Source organism: Gymnoscopelus microlampas, assembly GCF_963454915.1.
Source record: "Gymnoscopelus microlampas genome assembly, chromosome: 4".
Classification (NCBI taxonomy): domain Eukaryota; kingdom Metazoa; phylum Chordata; class Actinopteri; order Myctophiformes; family Myctophidae; genus Gymnoscopelus; species Gymnoscopelus microlampas.
The window spans coordinates 38804388-38825885 of record NC_139941.1 but is presented as its reverse complement, the minus strand read 5'-3'; the positions used below and the strand labels follow the sequence as shown (position 1 = coordinate 38825885).

Genomic DNA, 21498 nt, shown 5'->3' with positions numbered 1-21498 from the left:
GGAACCAGTGCCATAAATGCACTGATGCTCCGAGTTCAGAAACCATAGAAATGGGACCCTATGTTACCATTCTGAGTGAGCTTGGTGGAGCAGGTGAGTGTGGAGATCTGGAAGCTGTCTTTAGTCACAGGAATCACTCCCGAGTGGTGATACTGCTTCCCCGATTGTCTCTCTCTCTCCGCCACCTCAGCCCAGGTCCCTGGCAGGGTGAGATATGCCTTTGCATCCTCTGCCTTTTTCACGTCAACCTGAGAAAAAGTCATAAAACAGGAAATTCATCTTGAAACCTACATTGATCGTTGGAGATCTAATTTGATATTTATTGATCGAGCGGGAGATTCATGCATAATCCATGTACACACTGTCAGCTAGTCAAACGTGCCATTATGTGTGCAGTACTGTACTGTATATAAAGCCAATAAACTATCTACTGTCTATTTTAAAGAGCCCCATTAAAATGTATTCAGTACACAAATATAATTAGATAATCTTGCAGGCACAACTACCTTGTAGACGATGAGGTCATGCCTGCCATCTCTCAGTGTGGTCCCATCTCCCTTCATGAGACGCACAAAGGCCATCCCAAAGGGCTTCTCAGATTTGTCCCTGGCTAAAGGGAATACAGGAACATAAGAGGGGAACACGCACAACAACAGGTTTCTGTTATAGCTAAGCACCACTTTAACCATGCTGCAAGCATTATACTGTGCTGATAAATCTCTCGGATAAATAGGAAACTCACAGTCCTGGGATGATCGGTGCCGAAACATCACCCTCAGGTGACAGCGGCAGACATCCTCGATGGGTATTGTCACCTTGCAGGGGCAGGAAAGTAAGTGGGATTGAGAAAAACATGAATGACATAATGTTTTTTTGTGTTTTATTATGAGAAGCACGTTCTGTGCCAATAACTTCCCCAGATGATTATTACATTAGCCTACACTCAGCCAAATCCATTTGGGGAAGTAATTGGTGAGCTTGAGACATTCTATGGGTGCTTGTACAGTATGAAAACACACACACACACACACACACACACACACACACACACACACACACACACACACACACACACACACACACACACACACACACACACACACACACACACACACACACACACACACACACACGCGTGTGTGTCCTGGACATTGGCTTACCTTCACTGTTTCATTCCAACATGGCTGCTTCACCTGGTAGTAAATGACAGACTTGTACTCTGAGATCCCATCATACCCAGCCCCAGGAAATATTGCTTTCTACAAGAGAAGGGAAGGAGAACACATTTACACAATATTAAGAATGCCATCTTTTTTAACAAAGCACAACAAATCCAGCTTTATATCACAGTATCACAGGAAGTATGACCTACCGGGTGTACTGTGACAGTATGTCACATAAAGATAGTTGAAAGAACAAATATACATGCTGATCAAATAAAGAGCAGCCTATACAGTAGTGTTTCACTGTCCATCAACAGAGGCGCTGGCATCTCACCTCCATAGGATTGCCTTCGTCGTCATGCACACTCACTATGACCTCAACGTTTTTGGGTGTCTTCTTTTTTCCACGGTCAAACTCTCCTTGCAGCAAAGTCACATAGATATCATTCCTCACAATTCCTGAAGAAGGAGAAACAGACACATATGGCTATGGTTATTTATAAAAATGCGTTGCAGTGCAATGCGTTGTGAGCTCTGCTATTATGTAGATCTGCTATTTTCATTGTACGACACCGGTGTGCAACCTACTCAGGCTTTAGGTGGTCATGCAAAGGTTTTCTTTCAAGGTTACGAGAGTACCCTTAAGATTTATGAACCCATATTTATATACACACACAACTACAATGCACATCTCCCTTGTCTCTAAAGCAACAAAGATGCACACACCTGGGAGGATGATTTCAGGGAATCCCATCTTTCTGACGATGGCCGTGGTGCGATCCACGAAGTGAGGGTAGTCCTTCCTGACCTGGACAAGATCACCAGGGAGGAGTTTCAAGGTCACAAACAGCCCTGTCAGGGACACATAACAAAATTCAATGAGCCAGAAACAGGAAGGATGTATACTATATGCAGCCTCATGTACAACCATTTATCTTCCCCAAACAAGCGAGGCCTTCTGTATTCAGAGGGGACACGGTGACTGTGAGAGCGGCTGTCCTTTACCCTGGCCTTTGTGATTGACCTCCCGAGTGGCAATCACTTTGTTGAAGACAGCAGCAAGAGGCTCGTTCTCTCCAATGACTCGAGATGGGATGAGCGGAGACATGATGAGCTGCCTCTGACGGATGTAGGTTTCCATAGCGATCCTGGGAGAGGATGGAACGAGAGAGAGAGAAATCAGCTGTCAACTTGCCTGACGGGTGACAAACAAATGAACGGTTACAGCTGCATTTGCAAGGCAACTGCTGGGAAATCTAGGTCTCCTGACAAGCTGTGACATTGCTCCCCCGGCCCAACACTGTTTTTGCTTTAAGTAAGGACTGTAGAACCTCGTTTCCACCGCCACCGTGGGAGAGGACCGTGCCTGGAGAAGTCAAATGTTGGGAGAGCTTATAAACTCAGAAGTACTGTGCATACTTGCTCAAAATACAAAGTGTGGTACTGTAGGGTGCGCCGATAGCTGACCGGATGAGTGTGTCGACTGCATAATCACAACTCCCCTAGTTCGACTGCTGGCAGACCTGTGCTTCATGTCGTTCCCCCCATCGACCCTCAGCTTAAGCTCTCTCTACACTGCCCTATCAAAATAAGTGTAGACATTTTTATTCACACAATTTTATATAATCTATACAAATGAATTTGTGGCTGGTTTAAATTTTACATTAAAATGACGTAGTATTGGGCTCTGATGTAACCTGACAGCGAGTCGCTGGTTCGATTCCCGAGCCCAACGGACCATTGCTGCGTGTGCTTCTCCCCGACTCTTTCCCCGTTACCTGTCATTACTCCACTGTACTATCAATAAAAGGCAGAAAATACCCAAAATATATCTTTAAAAAATAAGTTAAAATGATGTAGTATTAAAGGACAAGTCCAGACTAAAATAACATTAGCCTTTTTTCCTACTTATATTGATCCCAAATGACTGGCCATGGGGTCTATTTGCAGAATTGCCCCTGTCGTCCAGTTTCCCCAGCAGCCCCCACAGCATAGGGTGGACTGGAGGCCATAAGCATAACCCTACTTACTCTCAGAGTCAAAAGTGTTTTTTTCATGTGATTTTTTCTGTTATTAGTTGTCATTACACACGCATCCATGCCTTGGTTGTCCAACACATGTTTTGGGGTGAGCGTTCGGTTCGGCACAACTGCCAATCAAAGTGACTGTATTGGCCAATCACAGCGTGTCTTTTCCGGGACTTGACAAATCACATCACAGCTGTATATACGCCGTATTTAGCAAATCACATAACAGCTGTATATAGACCCCTTAACAGACGACGTCACACTGGCTCCAAACGTCATACTGGCTCTAAATGAAACCCATTCTATCAGGTCTCGCTACGACGCGCCTCACTAGCCAACACACAAGAGGGGGTTGGGGTCCGGACTTGTCCTTTAAAGTAATATATTGGTGTTTTTCTTCAACTTTGCCTATTTCTTTCATCATACTGCCTGCTTGTTTAAAATATGAAAGTTGATTTCACTTCTTCATAATGTAATATATCTGAAGCTGCAGCATATCAGCTAACAAGTACAGGACAATTAACATAAATTTGGCACCAAACAAAATACGAGATCTGGAGATTTGATGAGGTTGCCTGTGTTGCCTCATCTCGGTTCTTCTGAACTCATTACAGAAGAAAAAGGATACTCCTCGCAACTGTCAATTATTGTATAACAGAAATTAGATGCCCCTGGCCAGGACATTTTGACTGTGCATGTTGACTAAAATGAATTGCTGCAAAATTATTGTATTCATATTTTTAAATCACTTCATGATTTCAGATGATTTGTAAAAACGATGTCAGAAAATCTGAAAATACACTTTCAAATTATCAAGAATGAATTAATGCATGGATTATGATGGTAATTGCAAATGGTAATGAAAATGAAAATGGGTCTTTAACATCTGTATTAACTTTTTTGTTTAGTTTTTTCTTAAAGCAAACTTTGTGAAATGACTCAATCAAAATATTTTGGGGCATTTTCAAGCTTGTGGTCCTGTGATAAAATATTCCGCACCTCCCCACCCCCTGATGAACAAGCAGCTGGTAGGAGGGCAGATGGCTTTGAAGCTTGCACAACTGCTATATACTATAGTATTCTTGAAATAAGATATAAGCAACTTGCATAGCATATTTAAAACCCCATAAACAGTACGGCCATAGACAGAGCTCAGATCATTGGGTCCTTTGTTTTCTTCCTATACAGTACACGCACCACTCATCGGAAAGTAATGTAACTGATGTTAACATAATCATGAGCAGTCCATGACAATATTGAAGGACTCACTGCTGAAATGGGATGAAATGCTGCTTGTCCTCATCATCCGTTTTCCCATGGGCGATATCTGTTATGTCCATCACTGTGGGGGAAAAACAATAATACATTTGGAACATCAGCTTTTGTCAGTTGATGGCTGTCACGGATGAGCTAATTTGCCTGCTCCAATACAATTCACCTGTTAGGTACGACTGCTATTGCTGCAACTACTATTGCTGCAAATGATTTGACTTTGACCACTTAATGGATAATAAACATAAAATACATGTATTGTCACACCATTATCAAAAGGATAAAACGCAAAAAAGCAAGCCGCTTATTTCCATTGTGGTCCTTTCATATTTATGTGCAAATTGTGTAGTGATGCAAGATGTGATAGGTGTGTGCACACAAGTCTACACACCCAATGGTGCAAAAAGTGTCCTTACGCATGTCAGTCCAAGCACCCATAGGTGCAAGACAATGTCTTTTGTGGGTGTGCCTTCCACACAGGAGGTTGGGGGTATGATGGAATATTTTATAATATAAAACAGCAACTTTAGAGACTGTAATTTCTGTTCCCCTGGGGATACCCAAATCAGATTTTGGATCTCACTCACCTGTTGCCTAGCACCAGAGGGTGCATACAGACGAAATACAGACAGCAAGTACAGTAAGATTGACTGAAAGACCCAGATCCTCTGCTGCAATGGATAATGCCTCTAAATTGTTGATTTCAGCCAGGATTTTTTTCTGGCATATTTCTTTCCTGGCTAAGAATAATGGGAGTTGCTTATTTCTTACTGGCCCTGGTCTCAGTTCATTTAAAGGGACAGCAAAGGAAATTATTTTCTCATCTAGCCCATTAATCTTCCACCCCCAAATATAAAGAAGGGCTGCTAGACTCATTTCCACTGACTCTGTTGCCAAAGCAGAGTTAAGGCATTTTATGCATCAGAAAATTAAGCAGGTGTGCCAATTTTATCCAGCACACTGATTCTTTGTCTTTTTGTAGGGTATAATTTCAACCATCCATGTGAGCAAGAGCAATAATATAAAAAGTATAGACGTCGCAGCCACTTTTGTTTGGGTTGGTCGGTCAGTCTGTCTGAGAGCTTGTCACAGCTGCTTGTTTATTTTGTGCTTTATAAACATGACATACAAAAGACAAATCACATCATGTCCATCTTGAGAGCCAGTCACATGGGAACGGCGTGGCTCCAATGTGGTTCTCATACTTCATGAGGTAAGCCTGTGATGTCAGTCGTCTATGACATTCATGATGTATGACTCCAAATTTGATCAAGGTTTCAGAAAGATTCCAGAGATCTTCCAATATAAAAAAGTATTTTTTTAAGTATAAAACATATGTGAAAACAAATTACTGGATGTACCACTATATATACAGATATTTACACAAGATATTTGGCACCGATTGGTCCAGCGGTTTGAGAAATTATCTCCGGACGCAGACAGACCCGACCCTCTTATAGAAGGCTAGACTCCAGCAGAACCATGCCGTAGAAAACAATAAATCTTACCAGCAACACCAAATGGTCTTCTTAGGCCTCCAGTGTGTTTTTTGCCCTCTTTGAGCTCCATGCAGCCCACTCTGATGATCTGACACACTAGGAACAGGCGCTGTCTGATGAGGTCACTGCTGCTCAGGTCCTGAATAAAGCGAGCAACCACAGATGTGGTGATTTGGAGACCCACAGCACATTCAAGGATAAAATGCAAGGTATTCAACCAACAGGTGCTTATACATATACGTACAGCATTCAATCATTATTATGCTTTCAGGCAGTCTGACCAGTGTTGGGGGTTACTGTAACAGAATACGTTTTTGGGTAACGGAGTAACCTAACACGTTAGTTTTGCAATTAGAGTACTCGGCTACTTAGTTAACTTTTCCAAAATAATGGCGGTACTATGTTACATTTAAGACCTATATTTCCGTGTTCTTTCTGTTGCAACTTGCCACAAAGAAAAAGGAAAATCCATCCGACGCATTTGCGCTGTTTCCTGATAAATGGACAAGCTCGTCTCTGTCAACCGAGACTTTCGCGGATGTTGCAGGATAATCAGTGACTGGGCCAGCAGTCTGTGGTGATTGCACAATCATTCTATTCAATGGGTGACCACTTTTGGTGTGACACACGGCTGACGGTATTACTGGTCTTGTTTTTATTACATTCATTTGCCGCACCTGTGCGACATGGCAGAGATTGAGAGAAGACAGAAATGTTGCCCTTTAGTACGGTCATGGAAGTATTCACACTATTTTTGAATTTATCGGTGAAAGGAGGAGAACGTCAATGCAAATTAGCCATGGTGAAGCCCAACACAGCTCCACAACACTGGTGGTCACTCCGGTAGGCTGCACTCTTGATTTTATGTTTACCTAACTTCCTTGGAGAGGGGTTTTAATCGTCGGTAACGGAAAAATAATGTAACAAGTTACTTTTCTCAGAAGGTAATCCTGTAACATAACAGAATACTTTTAAATGGCAATAATAACAAGTTACTTTTAAAAGTAACGTTACCCAACTCTAACATATGGTTTAGTTGCAGCTGTAGAGAGAAGCGGCACCCTGGGACCGCAGAAGTGCTTTGGACCAGTGTACCATGAGATTATATTGAAAATTATGAGATGTATGAAAAAAGCTGGCAAATGTATCGCTTCACAAATTGGTTTATGTTTTAACAGGTTTTGGGTGTTAGTAAAAGTCTTGACCTATGAACCATTTATAGATCAATTCAAATAAACAATTTGATCATTTTTGTCTAAATGAATTTGGTTTAACAGCGATCACATTTTATGATCGACTATTTCCAGGTAGTAAATGTGGGGGTTTATCCATTTATCATTCTTGAGGAGTAATTGGATGTGCCCTGCATACAAAGAGCAGAAACCTGCTTTGGAAGCATATTGATTCAAACATCAAAGATGTGCCATGAATGTAAGAATTTCAGTGACAAAATGTAATAACAATTGCCACAATCAGGAGCAAATTGCCTTGTCATGTAATGGATTTCTGTCTGTCCAGCTATTGTATTGTAGCAGATAAGTGCAGACATACTACAGTCAGGAGCGTGAGATTTAGTTACCGTGAATAGCGCAGGCAGATTGTTGAGTTTCTCAATTTCTTTAGGCATGCCCATACTGTCCCAGCGTACCAGGAAGTTCTCACTGCATGAATTGCAATCACAAGCACAGTTAGGTATCTGCTTCTCTAACACATGTTTTAACCTTAAGAAGAGGAAATGCAACATGTTGTGAATAGAAATTGAAGAATAAATGACTAATTCAACTTTTAATAAATATGAAACTAAAGCCAACTAAAACTGTAATGGACACAACCTGACCTGATGAACTCAGACTGGTCAGGGTCATAGAGAGACATGAGCAGCTCTGCATCCTCTCCGATGTTGCACACAAAGTTCTTCAAGTTCATCAGAAGACTGTAGGTGTGCACAGTACTAAAGAGGGACTGACGCCTCGACTCCAGGTTCTGCAGTCGTGTCTGCAAAAGACCAAAGACACACAGGTGTATGGGTATAAATGTTCATGTGCATACACAGACCAATGTGATGGGACTGAAGTGACAAGACGTTATCACTGAAAAACAAACATGCCTTCTCCTCTTGTATCCTGTCATCAATACTGCGGGATGCGATCTCATGGGCCCGGAACAGACTGACTGTGCTGGTGCTGTCTTGATCCATTGTGTTCCCCGATTCATCTCGTACAACCAGGTCCAGCCCCAGAATCCTGAGCATCAAAACACAACACAGGCTTATCCAGAGCATCGTGAATCATGTTATTCATTTACGTCAGAATGCATTTCGATGCAGCACAAGAAGAAAGCAATGAGCTGCTTCATACCTGTTTCCATAATCAATCTTTGCGGTGACTTTCTTCTTAAGCTCTACAAGGTCATCCTTGGGGAGTGTGCCTGACACTATCTGAGATCGATACTCAATGAGACTATAGGCCATCTGCTGAACACTCCTGAACAGCGTAGTCTTGTTGGCCTGTCAGATAAACGGGCCACATGTTATGCATTAACAAACCAACATCACAGAGAAGAGCCTGGGTATCAAAGTAGAAAACATCAAGCGTGTGCATATGATGAAAGTAGCAGAGAATTTGGGGTGCGTGGGGAAATAGAGGTAATCTGCACATACCACATAGAGTTTGTGCCATATCTGTGCCCATTCCCTCAGGGTGGCCCCCAGCTCCTGCACCAGGGGTAAATCTGCCGGGATAATTATTTCCTGCTGGCTACCGGCCAGAAAGAGAATAATACGATATTGGAAAAGTGGTCCATCATTCACAAATCACGTCATATCATTTGGATAGACTCTGGCCACATTTCTATACATGATAAATAGTTGATCGTTTTCCCTGCTAAAAGCCAACAAAAGCATTACTGAGGCCTTGCTGATTATAATTACAAGCGCAGCATAATGTTATTGCCAAAGTGACGAGGTGTAGCGGAGCAAACGCAAAGTGGATTATCATCACAGTGTCGTGTTATTTAGTGATTGGTGAGCTCACCCGATTCCCTCAACTCTTGCGTCTTTCAGGTGGATGTAGGAACCTGGGAAAATACCCTGAGGACAGATGGAATGTACAGTATTTCGTAAAAAGAAGAAAAAAAAGATAACAATGCTCATTTTGTTATGAGACCACTTGCACAGTGAAATCATCTGTGTTAATGTGGTTAAATGAACACTTTGATAACACTTTTTTACACTGATAATGGCCATACCTTCTGCGATTTGTCCCGTAGCGTGTAGCCTCTGAACCACCCTGAGGACAAATGAAAAAGGTTGATAGGTTGACAGCGATATTTTAACATAACAGCAACAGGGAAGGGGTAAATGAGAGAGAAGCAGCCACACAGGTAGCCGTTGGGAGAATTATCTCTTGGATGGCAAATAAAAAACACATTTTATGTTATGCTTAATGGATTCATCACACTGCTGGTTGGTTCGCCGTCTTTCATTTCAGTTTCCTGAGTCAGTTCACTGGTGTAAGGAACGAAGGGATATGTTGGGGCCTGTTAACGGCACATGCTTGCTCACCTTCAAATGTCTCAAGTATGTGCACAGTGTCTCCCACTTGTAGACACAGCTCCTGCTGGCCTCTGGGATCATAATTGTAGATTGCTAGGGGAGAAACATAGCATGAATGACAATACTATAGTGACAAGACTACTAACAAAGAAAAGGCCTTGGATGACAGATTTGACAGACATGTTTTGTTCAAGCAAATGAACCAATGGCTTTTGGATTCCTATACTCAAGAGTTAAGAGAAGTGGGGATTTGCTTGTGCCCATAGCAATTAGGCTAGATTGCTTCATTTGTGCATGAGATGATGCAGTGTCTTCTGACTGTACTTTGTATTTTGCATGCTGCGTTCTCCCACAATATATCAAAGCTATCGACTCCCTGTCTGGTCTTATAATCAACCAGTGTTTTTATGCCTCCGCTGGCGAAAGCCGTAGCCCAAGGCATTATGTTTTCAGGCTGTGCGTCTGCCCCAGCCTCGTGAACGTGATATATCAGGAACGCTTTCAGAGACTGTCTTCAGATTTTGCAGAAACATCCACTTGGACTCGAGGATAAACTTATATGCAGCGAGCCGTGCACTGCATATATTATACCTGTTATCGGAGTACTTCGAGGCCCGTCTGAAGCCATGTGGAACTCCATATTCGGTTATTGTATTGATAAAATAGGCTCTCTCGCTCTCTCCCTAGCTCCAGCATCACACTCTAGTGACTCTACCTCTTCATGACACGTCAATCAGCTTGTTGAGGATTGGTGCCCAGTTGCCCATGTTATCATCATGTTGGTGAAACAAGCTCTCTCTCTCGAAGATCGAGCTCTGGTCCGACGTTATCACATGGGCGAATAGGCACTCTCTGCCCCCTCTCCCCTTCTCACTAATCAAGCTCTGGTCTGACGGCACACACAACAGAAACCATGGCCTAACAATGCTGATTTGCACTGATGTCAGGGATCTCCATATGGTCATGTGGTGTCAGACACAACAGAAACGGTTGCGTAACAACAACGATTTGCACTGACGTCAGGCATGTCCATATCTGGGGACAATTTATCTGCCCGCCCGCCACAGACAGACACACAACTCGAACTTTAAAAGTAGATGAGTGGACAGACAAAGATGTAAACTGCAAGATACATACAACAGCGATGCAGTATTTCATTTCTAGTATATTGGGGTGGGGGGGGGGGCAGGAAAGGCAGTTGCACCCATGTGGTATGCGGCCTAACCACTTGCCTATCAGGATGCCACTAGGTATTTCCAGTTTCTGTATGTTGTGGTGATTTCTTATCCGTTTTTACTTTTTATAGTACCCTGTTTGAAAATGAAATCTTGCTTACAGCCCAATAATGCTGGAAAACTATTAAGACTGTGTTGACTGTGTTGTGATTCCTTTTGAATAAGTAGTGAAGATAGAAAAAGATGGGCCTAGTGACATTAGAAGACTACAGCATAAACCTTGGTTCAGATGATCAGACTTTGAATTGAAAAATAAATATATATATAATAAATCACCCTGCCTTTATCGCAGAAGTCTGCATTTGCAATTGTAAAAGGCCCTTGAGTCTGACATCAGTTGATTTATGCCTTTGTTTTATTCTACTTAATTAGCAGCAGGTTCTGTGTGCAGGCCTGCGTGAGTCAAGCTTGAAGTTTCTACGTTTTTCTTTTAATGACTGCCGATTGGAATTACTGATGCCCTGAGGCTGTGCCTCTGCAGTATAGTGAATGGACACTGTTGGAGCTGGTAGTTTCCAAGCCTGTTACAACATAAACAAAGACAGAAGTACAGCTTCAAGAACAGCTGACATCATATCCCTTTTTTTATTGTATTTGATATCAGCCTCTGGTCAGTGATTAAACTCAACAGATGAAAAGAGGGTGATCCCCAAGTCCTGCCCTCCTCTACACTTGCCCTCAGTTTACAAACTTAAGAGAATTCCTGGAGGCAGCTCTGGCTTGGCTTTTCTAAGTTTCCAAAGGACATGTGTGGGAGGAATCATGCAGGATCACATAATATGTCTACTGCTCAGTCTCACACCCTCCTCCAAGCCCTGCAACCTCTTTCTGCCTGTTCAGCGCGGTGGCATAGGCCTATGCATGCACAACATGCATATCGTCGCTGTCAGCTGGAAACCTTGTATGTCCAAAACTGTTACTTTTCAGGAAAAAGGAATAATACATATTCTCAATGTGTTTCAATGGATCCAGTTAGTTACAAGCTCTTGTTAATACTTTTCATTGGTTCAATATTTATAAAAACCCACAGACACGCACAACTTCCACTGAATTTTATTTTTATACACAGTGAAAATAGCAGATCTCACAACGCACTGTGAGCTCGTAGATTGGCTATGTTGGCTATATTTGGTTTGCTTTGCGTGACATGCTTGTACGACAAAGTCGTCATTAATTTATGAAAAAACAAAGATTTAAAATATGGAGAGATTCAAGATTTCTGCCCGACAGCGACGATATACATAAGCACTCATGTACACATAGTACAGTACATATTTGCAATGTGCACGTGTGCACACACACACACACAGACACACACACACACACACACACACACACACACACACACACACACACACACACACACACACACACACACACACACACACACACACACACACACACACACACACACACACACACACACACACACCAAAGGCATTGCAACACGAGAAACCTTTTGCAAACAACACTGTAGCTCAGTTCTTTGTCATTACAGAGACTAGAGACACATACTCATAGCAAGATACAGCAACTATGAGCAGGAGCTGTGCCCTGACTTGCATGGTGATAATCCTTGTTGCCAGAGGCTAGGGCTTTCAAAGCACGCTTCAACTGGCTCAGCTCATCACACCTCTCAGTCTGAATACCAAAACGCCACAAATAATGAATGTGACCACTACTCTGTCCCCATCATTTATCCCCCATTGATGCCATGTCTTCTTAAACTCACACGAATGAATAGACAAACAATCGTAACCTAAAATTCTCATAGACTAATTCTCAACTAAAATGTCTAAAAAATTAGTAAAAATGGTTTTAGTTGGGGGCTTATAATTCATAATTTGTGTCTATGTTGAATCCTAGCATCCCTATTCTGGAGGGAACATTCGCAGAAAATAGCTGATCTACAAGTTCTAAACGCCTCACAATGCGATGAGTTGTGAGCTTGTAGATCTGCTATTTTAGGCAAAGAGATTTGGAATAGAGGGGGAAAAAAGAATGAGTGGATCAAGTACAGAGCCAACTTCAATTGGTCAAAATACACTGGGAGCCTGTGTCTTCTATTGGTGTTAAGCATATCCTCTGTGCTGGTTCATCTGAGTAACACCTTGCTGTGAGAACCCTCATGACCAAAACAACCACGTTAGCAAAGATCAGAAATCCAGATAAAGGATTCTAGAAACGCCTCATACCAACCACCAGGTGTTGTTTTGCTTAATTTAAAGTTGTTCATGCCATTGTACCCTTATCTTGAACTGGGCAAGGAGCAGGTTCAGGCCATTAAAAACTAAAACCACAACATGATATAAACTATTTCATAATATAATAGAGGTTTGTGGCACAGCATAACATCCTTAAAAACAACATTCACCATTTTCATTTTCAAAACTCTGTTATGATGCCTCTCACAAAGCTCCTAAGAAAAGCTTACGAGAGAAATGGCATCTGCCTCTCTGGTCATGCCTAGAGTGACAATGGTCCATTCACCGACTTGACACAGTGTCCAGGCCAGGCAACAGCAGGGCGATATGCCAGTCTATCCATTCAAGCATGTTGTGATGCCCCACTGTCTCCACTAAGGACAACAGTCACTCACTGGACTCTAGCAGCACAGCTCAGTGGTGCAACAGAAAATCTATGACACACCATTTCCAACATTAACTTGTTGAACACCAGAGAAATGTTAGGCCCAGGGCCTTTCTTATAGGAATCCAATAAAACTTTTCTCCTAGCAGGTCCAAGTGCAGCGTCATCATTAAATGTTGGTCAGAGTCAGAGTCAGCAGGATTTAGAATGTGCTATCACTGAACTGTACTGGATGAATAATATCTGGTGGTCAGACATGGACACAACAGAACACCAGGATGGGAACATTGCACCTATCACCCTGTATAGAACACAAAAAACTAGAGATAACCAACAGTTTTTTTCTTTCTCTCTTTTTGAGTAGGGTAACCAGTCCTGCATTTAGCTGTCAAAAAGGGGCATTTCTTCACAAAAAAGGGCGTTTCACCTTTTATTTACCCGGCAAAAAGGGGCATTTATTTGCGAAAAAAAGGGTGTTTCTTCAAGATGTGGGCATTTAATCTTTTTGATGATGATTGGTTCCCATGCTCTGGAGGGCGGTCAGAGATTTCGATACGGCAGGCAGAGCTGAACGGGATAATAACAGCAACGATATCATGAGGAAAGATCATCAAAAAACGTTGTATATCTCAGGTATGTGTGAATATCTCAGGTATGTGTACTTGCATAGTTTTAGCAAATAGACATTAGCAAGTGGTGCAATGCCGAGACAATACCGAGTGGAGCTGTTTTCATGAGGAAAAACTATCAATTGAATGAACAGATAAAACAAAATAGTACTAGTAGGGCAACGGCAATTGCATCCATATTGAAATTATGGATGCAATTAAATAATTCTAATTATCAGATAATTTGCAGAACTATTCAAAACCTTGAACCTTGAAAACAGCAATACTAGCGCAGAGAATATAACTGCAGCATGAACATTATATAAAATGAAAAATTTCAAAACAGATAAATGGATAGAAATGTAGTTGAGTTATTCCTTATCAACAAACTTGAAATGCTTCAAAGGAATAAAAGAGCACCCTACACATTTTTTTTCGTAATTGCAGGTCTATTAAATTTTGTTTTAGATTTTCACTTGCCAAGCTAAATTGCTTTAGATAGACATTTCAAAACAGACAAACATTGATGGAAAGGCCTTTAACCATCAATGTACAGTACTATCAGCCAGGGATCTCTCCAAATATCTTAGAGTGCTCTCCAGGTCATAACATCTTTAAGTTATCAATGAATCATAAAGTCAGTGAAGTCACTTCTAAAACTCAAAGCTAATGTTGAAAAAATGAAGGCTAAAATTGAGACAATGTGTTCTCATTTGATTGTTTTCACCTGGCCAATAGTCTTGCTGTAACATTTTATAGCATTTATATTTTGTTCCTTTTTATTTTACAGAAAGACAGAAAATTATAATAGGCAAACCTAAATAGATGTAAAAGCACACATGCTTGAGCCCAAATATTTCAAACATTTACAGAAATAGCTAAAATAGTCAATCTACAAGCTCACAGTCACAACGTGTCGCATTGCCAGTATTGTGACGCATTGTGATCTCCCTTGTAGATCTGCTTTTTTTCTTCTTTTTTTATGTCACCTAAAAGTACATGTCCAAAACAGGGACACCAGGTTGTTTGGGGATTAAAAGAGCTCATTTTTAAACGATCTCTTCAGCATGACTGGCCCTTTAGGATCAGTTCAGCAAACCTTACAACAAGGTCAACAATGCTGTGTCTAAGTTTTATGCAACCCTCAGGCTTGGCATTAGAAAACAAACTGTTAAGATTGTGATCTATGGGGTTAGGTAAGTGGAACGATCTCACATTTATTATCATTACGTTTGGGAAACATTTGATGCCCACTCAGGTATCTTTAAAGGTGGACTAGGCTGCTGGCAGCTCAGACACACTTTCACTCTGATACTGATACTCTATTAGAGTGAGAATGGATATTGTGTTGAGACCAGCAGGAATCTGAAACCGTTTACATTAAATTAAGTTGACGACACAAGTGTACTAGCTTAAAATAAACTTCATATAGTTTGCGAAACCCTTTCCTTTAAGAAAAATACTACACCATTTCTAATAAAACATTAACTCACTCTATACTGTATTTCCAAGGCTTATAGGCTTAAGGCCTTATACATCACTATGTCTACAAGTTAGAAAGAAAGGACTGTGTAGAGAAGAGATAGGTCTTTGCTTTAAGTAAATTATCATCACTGAAATTATACTGTGATATAATACAAGTGCAAATCCTCTGGGTTTAATCATGTCTGAAAGCTGTATGGCTTGGCTACAAGTTATAACAATTTCATATTGGTCTTGATTGTTTCATCAGAACAACCGTAGAGAGTTAAAACACGCAATATGTAAAGTTCCTCTGTAAGTAGTGTTTCATTCAGTGTGCTCAGAAATGGTGGGGTCAAAGATCAACAACATTATACTGCCCTACTATGAATCCACTCCTTCCAGTGTATGGATATACTAAAGCCATGGGCAGTATTTCAGTTACACGTATTTGAAATATATTCCATTACTTTGTATTTTGTCATTTGTATTGTCCTGAAGAAATGCCCATGTAATTTGTTATAGCATACTTCTCAGAACATTATTAAAATGTACTTGCCATTCCAGCAAGTTATGCAACATTTTTTGCCTGTAAAATACTGCACTGTAGTGAAAACACAGCTAATGTTGGTCATTTCAATGGGAGACCCAGCAAGTCCACAGAACTAAATAGGAAGTCTGTGTTGTACGTCACGCATGTTCCCCCAGGAAGTTATGAGCTTCTTATGAAATGTACCCACTACCAGTTCACATCGCCTGAAAAGAGTTTTGCCATCCACCTGAGTACATTGAGCACACGCATCAGTGGTGTGAATCTAGACAGTGCAGAGGATGACTGCATCTGCAGGGGACCCACAGGAGGGGGGCCCTGCCTATCACACCAATCGCAGTGTTCTATTCATAACATACATTATTATTATTATTGATATTATTAACCTTCACTTTCATCATTATATAAGTGGACATGTGCAAATCAAATCTTGGTGGCCCCATTTAAGCTATTCAATATTTTGTTCTAAAAGATGTTAGAAGATTAAAGGTAAGGTAATTTTCTTGGGTTAAAATAAGTGTTAAATAGCTCTATATTCTCTATACTCATTGCTATAGTGTTGAGTGTTCAGTAACAGGAGTCTCTATGTCTCTCCAGCTCTTTATTAAACAGAAAATGCATTTTCAGGTCGGGATACCAATTGTATCCCAACAGGATAGAGAACTCAGTCAGGATACAGATTAAACAAGTGAAATTGGAAATGATGACTCAAAGAAAATCGGAAGTGGAACACTATAAAAATGAAGCTGTTAAATGGGTACTCTCTCCTGATTGCCTGAAAATGTATTTACTATTTATTAAAGAGATGGAGAGACAGGGAGACCCCTGTGACTGAACAAGCACTATAGCAATATACTCTCAGAATATAGTGATTTATCCTTTTAACAAAAAAAAACGTATGTTTTAACCAAAAAAATACCACTTACCCTACCATTAATTACTAAACATGACCCAGATTCTTTGAGCATGTAGCACTACAACTCATCTTGTCATTTATTGCAGAGGTCTGCAGAGAAGTGTATTTTCTATATTTTGAAAATTCAAATAAATGTCTTTCAATGATACAGTTGTTTTGGCCGTGTATTTTTGATAAGATATTTTGCCCATCCCTGACCCCGATCCAACCATGGATGGATACACATACTGCAGTACAAGTTAGCTTGAAACTTTTATTGGACATGTAAAAGTGAAAAACGGTTTTGCTTGATTCACTGCCTTTTTGTTTTGGCCATTATTTTAATGCCATTATTTGAATGCTATTATTTTTAAATGATTTTAATGTTATTTTTGCTTTTGCTTTTCTTTTTGCGTTATTGTTAAAGTATTATTGCTTTTCTGTAAAGCACTTCTGCTTTATTATTTATTTTATTTTATTTGTTTTGCTCTGTAAAGCACTTTGAGCTGCATTCATGTCATGAAAGGTGCTATATAAATAAAGTGTACCATTATTATTATTATTATATTGTAAAGTTTCAACCAACAAACACATGACTAGCCACAGTTTATGAACGTATACAATCTTACTTCGTCCAAAGGAAAACACAAGACAAAAAGTAACAATTTCCAGTAACTGTTTAAAGCCTGGGTTCATTTACTTTTCCATTAGCTTGAGGAATATGTTACGCATATATTCTTTATCTGCTGATTCCAGTATCTTCACTTGGGCTACTGATACTTAAATTTGAGCCTGTGAAGAGAATCCAGGGAAGCCATTCAGTTATATGACAGTGTCACCATTACAACTGGGTTTATTATCTCAGTTTCCATATTAACGAGGCAGAGCATGTGTATTCATTGATATGATCAGAAACCTCGTAACCTCGAGTGATGTCTTATTTATAGATATGCTCTGAGCCTTGTTATGCTAATCCCAAATTAAAACATCACACCCAGCACAGGGCCTGCTGAAGTCTAAAGTATTGAGTGTTGTGTGTTAGTGCAGTGGTTCTCAACCTGTGGGTCGGGGCCCCCAGGGGGGTCCCCACATGATTTTGGGGGGGGGGGGGGGGGGGGTCCTCGGATGACAGTGAAGTGACTTTTAAGACTTTTTTTATATAGAAAAAGACCATTACTGCATCAAAAGTAATCAACAAACTATAGCCTACTATAAAAACTGGTCACACATTGGCCAAATTGTCAAACAATAAGACAAAGAAATAGCCGATCAATGCCTGCCATTTTGAGCTTATATTTTCACAATATTTATCTGTGGAGTCAAACTAAATTGAATGCCTCAACTCCTACATTCCAAGTGCTTGTCACGGTGGGGGGGTCCCCAGTCTAAATATGATAATTTCATGGGGGGATAATGGCTTGAAAAAGGTTGAGCAGCACTATGTTGTTAGTGGTACTAACTTAGACACATGGCAAGAGCATTGTTGTCTACAGTCAAACAGAATGGAGTGAATAACAGTGCTGCTGAAGGTGGTTGGCTCTGCAAGGATTAAGACAGAAAGAATTCCTCCACATCGGCTTCTAAAAAGATCATGCTATATATAACCAAGAGGATCGAGGGTCTTTATGCCGTGGAGTTCTCTAAACCTGACTGGAATTTCTGCAAAGAAATGTGTGTTTCACCAGACTAGTGGCAACTGAATACTTCCCGTACAAAAATGAAAGCAGTAATGTGATCCAGGACAGGTTAGTAGCCAGTCAAGATAAGAATTAGGGGTGTGTGCTAGGTGTGCCCAATTCAGGCCTTTCTTTGTGTGACCCACATGTTTGTCTTAAAGTTGCTAATAAAAGTTATATCAACATTTCAACTGCATTCAGTATTATCCCACATTAAGACTCAACTAGCACTGTTCACCAACGTTGGCGTCATCATAAGTTCCCCTCTTCCTGTAACACTGATTTACCTTGAGGGCGTGGAGGCATACCTGATAGTGTGTACACGCGTGCGCGCGCGCACACACACACACACACACACACACACACACACACACACACACACACACACACACACACACACACACACACACACACACACACACACGAGAAGGGGACACCCTACCCTACAACCACAAAGTAACTAACATGTAGTTAAACAACCATGTTGTAATGAAACAATATTTTAGTTGCAACGGTGATGACGAAAGCCAAAAATAAGTTTAACAGCCAAAGCTTGCCATGAATCAACAGCTAACTTTAAACATTTCATAACTCGAACTGGCAAGAGCCATTGAGAGCGTCACCTCAGTGCTGTGTCCAAACGCTTCACATTGCATTCGTCGCATAAATGCAGTGGTGGAAAGTGACTGAGTACATTTACTCAAGTACTGTAGTATACTTTAGTACAATTTTGAGGTATTTTTATTATACCTGAGTATTTCCAAAGTTCAGTTATTTTACTTCTACTCCACCACACCTCAAAGGGAACGCATTGTGAGCTTGTATCTGTTATATTCAAAAGATGTTTATACATTTGAAAACTTGTGAAATGGGATATTCTGCATAATGAGTACTTTATACTTTTGGTACTATACGTACATTTTGAATAACGGACCTTCGCTTGTAACAGAGTATTTCTACATTGCAGTATTGATACTTTTTTACTAAAGTAAAACATGTGAGTACTTTTTCCACCACTGCATAATGTTTGCGGGGTTTCTTTCATCCCCAAATAGCAACAAAATGACAACAAGCTGCGTCTCCAGAGGTTCCAGAGCCGCTTTCAAGTTGTTCCACAGGACTGGGAAGAGCAAAGAGACAGACAGCCAGTTGCAGCAGACAGAGCAAAGAAAACAAACCCACGTCGAAGTTTCAATAACATCTAGTAGTTGATAGAAACTTACCAACGCCATATTTCTCTTTTTTAGTTGGGATCCAACGGGTCATTACGGGGAAGTAATAAAGGCGAATAAATAAATAAATAAATAAAAAATAGCTGAACTGGGAGAGAGTGGCACACTTTTCTCGCCCCGAATTCTAGAGTTCCGCCATCATGACTTCAAAGGGGGAGGGGTGAGAGAGGGAGGGGGGCTGTGTGTGTGCATGGGAAGGGAATCAAGGGGATTGGCGTAGAAAGGTATGACAAGTTACAGGCTAACCTCGGTGAGAACAAATTTATGAATTGAAATCACGTATAAAATTAATTATTTGTGTCATAAATAAGTCATATGTCGTGGCGATTGTTTATATCCAACATTTAGCTATTTGCAATTGCAGTGGTGGAAAAAGTACTCAATGTTTTTACTTCGAGTAAAAGTATCAATACAACATTGTTAAAAGTCTAATAAAACTCTGTTAAAAGTAAAAGTCCAGAATTCAAAATGTACTGTTGTACAGTAAAAGTACAACAGTATTGGTATCAAAATATACTTAAAGTACCAAAAATAAAATGACTCAATATGCTTTCAAAATGTCTAAAATGTATTAAAAAATCTTTTGAAAATAGCAGCTCTGCAAGCTCACAATGTGTCGCACCGCAGCTAGTTGTGAGCTTGTAGATCGGCTATTTTCACTTTTCCAAATGGTGTATGTATGGCTTAAGTGGTTAATGTATGTGTTTTGTAATAATAATCTTAATCAACAAAACTAGCATACAATATTTGCCTCTGATATGTAGTGAAGATGTAAGTACAAGTATTGAAAAATGGAAATACTCCAGTAAAGTAAAAGTACCTAAAACTTGTACTTTAAGTGGTACTTGAGTAAATATACTTTACTATACTATACTTTACTTTACTTTACTTTACTTTACTTTCCACCACTGGCTATTTGATTCCACTGACTATTTCTGATTTGACTGCAAGTTCATTGGCTACATACTATTGTCATCATACTGAGTGTATTCCTAGGATTTAGCCTTGGATCATCACGGTCATCATAATAATATGACAGTCTTGTATGAAAGCTACTAAGGATTATACCCTTGGCTGAAAACATCAACAGTTTAATATCACTATTGCAATCCAATATTTTATTGTCCATTTTCATGAAAATGTGTTTTGCAATCAGCGCCAATAGCCAGATCAACATACAGTATGTAGCCTATATCATGACGATATAGCCTATCATCATATCACACATCATAAAATTATGAAAACACACACACACACACACACACACACACACACACACACACACACACACACACACACACACACACACACACACACACACACACACACACACACACACACACACACACACACACACACACACACACGAGGGAAACACTAGTCTCTCCATCCAAATAGGCTACATCATTACATTACACACCATAGCAATAATAGCAATAATGATGATGTTCTAATATCAGCATACAGCAAAATACTTGTAAGATAATGGTGTGAAATAGACCCTGTAGAAATGGTTGAAAGTGACTGTTGTAATAATTTCTTCTGCACTGTATTCTTTTATCTGTCTGTTTTATTTTTAATGGTATTTAAAATGACATTTTATTTTATAGTGTGTTTCTTTTGTGTCTAATGTTCTATGTCTTAATGTCTCAATGCTTAATGTTTTGTGTAAAGCACTTTGAATTCCCTCGTTCTTTAAATGTGTTATACAGATAAAATTGTCTTGTCTTGCCATGGC

The 21498-nt window shown here is 40.3% G+C and overlaps 1 protein-coding gene across 3 annotated transcripts in view; it reads right to left on the bottom strand.

Moving 5' to 3' along the window:
- The window catches only part of dock5 (dedicator of cytokinesis 5), a 46895-nt gene extending 26996 nt beyond the window's left edge, over positions 1-19899 (bottom strand). For all 3 annotated transcript variants that reach the window (XM_084054762.1, XM_084054763.1, XM_084054764.1), the window contains exons 1-18: positions 19752-19899; positions 9524-9607; positions 9208-9248; positions 8994-9049; positions 8621-8717; positions 8319-8467; positions 8069-8204; positions 7799-7956; positions 7541-7622; positions 5971-6100; positions 4460-4532; positions 2169-2311; positions 1890-2015; positions 1498-1622; positions 1161-1259; positions 743-815; positions 507-610; positions 68-248 (exon numbers count right to left, since the gene is read on the bottom strand). In XM_084054762.1, the coding sequence (XP_083910888.1) occupies positions 68-248; positions 507-610; positions 743-815; positions 1161-1259; positions 1498-1622; positions 1890-2015; positions 2169-2311; positions 4460-4532; positions 5971-6100; positions 7541-7622; positions 7799-7956; positions 8069-8204; positions 8319-8467; positions 8621-8717; positions 8994-9049; positions 9208-9248; positions 9524-9607; positions 19752-19794 (1900 nt within the window). In that variant the 5' untranslated portion in view covers positions 19795-19899. The remainder of the gene's footprint in view (positions 1-67; positions 249-506; positions 611-742; positions 816-1160; positions 1260-1497; positions 1623-1889; positions 2016-2168; positions 2312-4459; positions 4533-5970; positions 6101-7540; positions 7623-7798; positions 7957-8068; positions 8205-8318; positions 8468-8620; positions 8718-8993; positions 9050-9207; positions 9249-9523; positions 9608-19751) is intronic.
- Positions 19900-21498: the final 1599 nt, after the last annotated feature.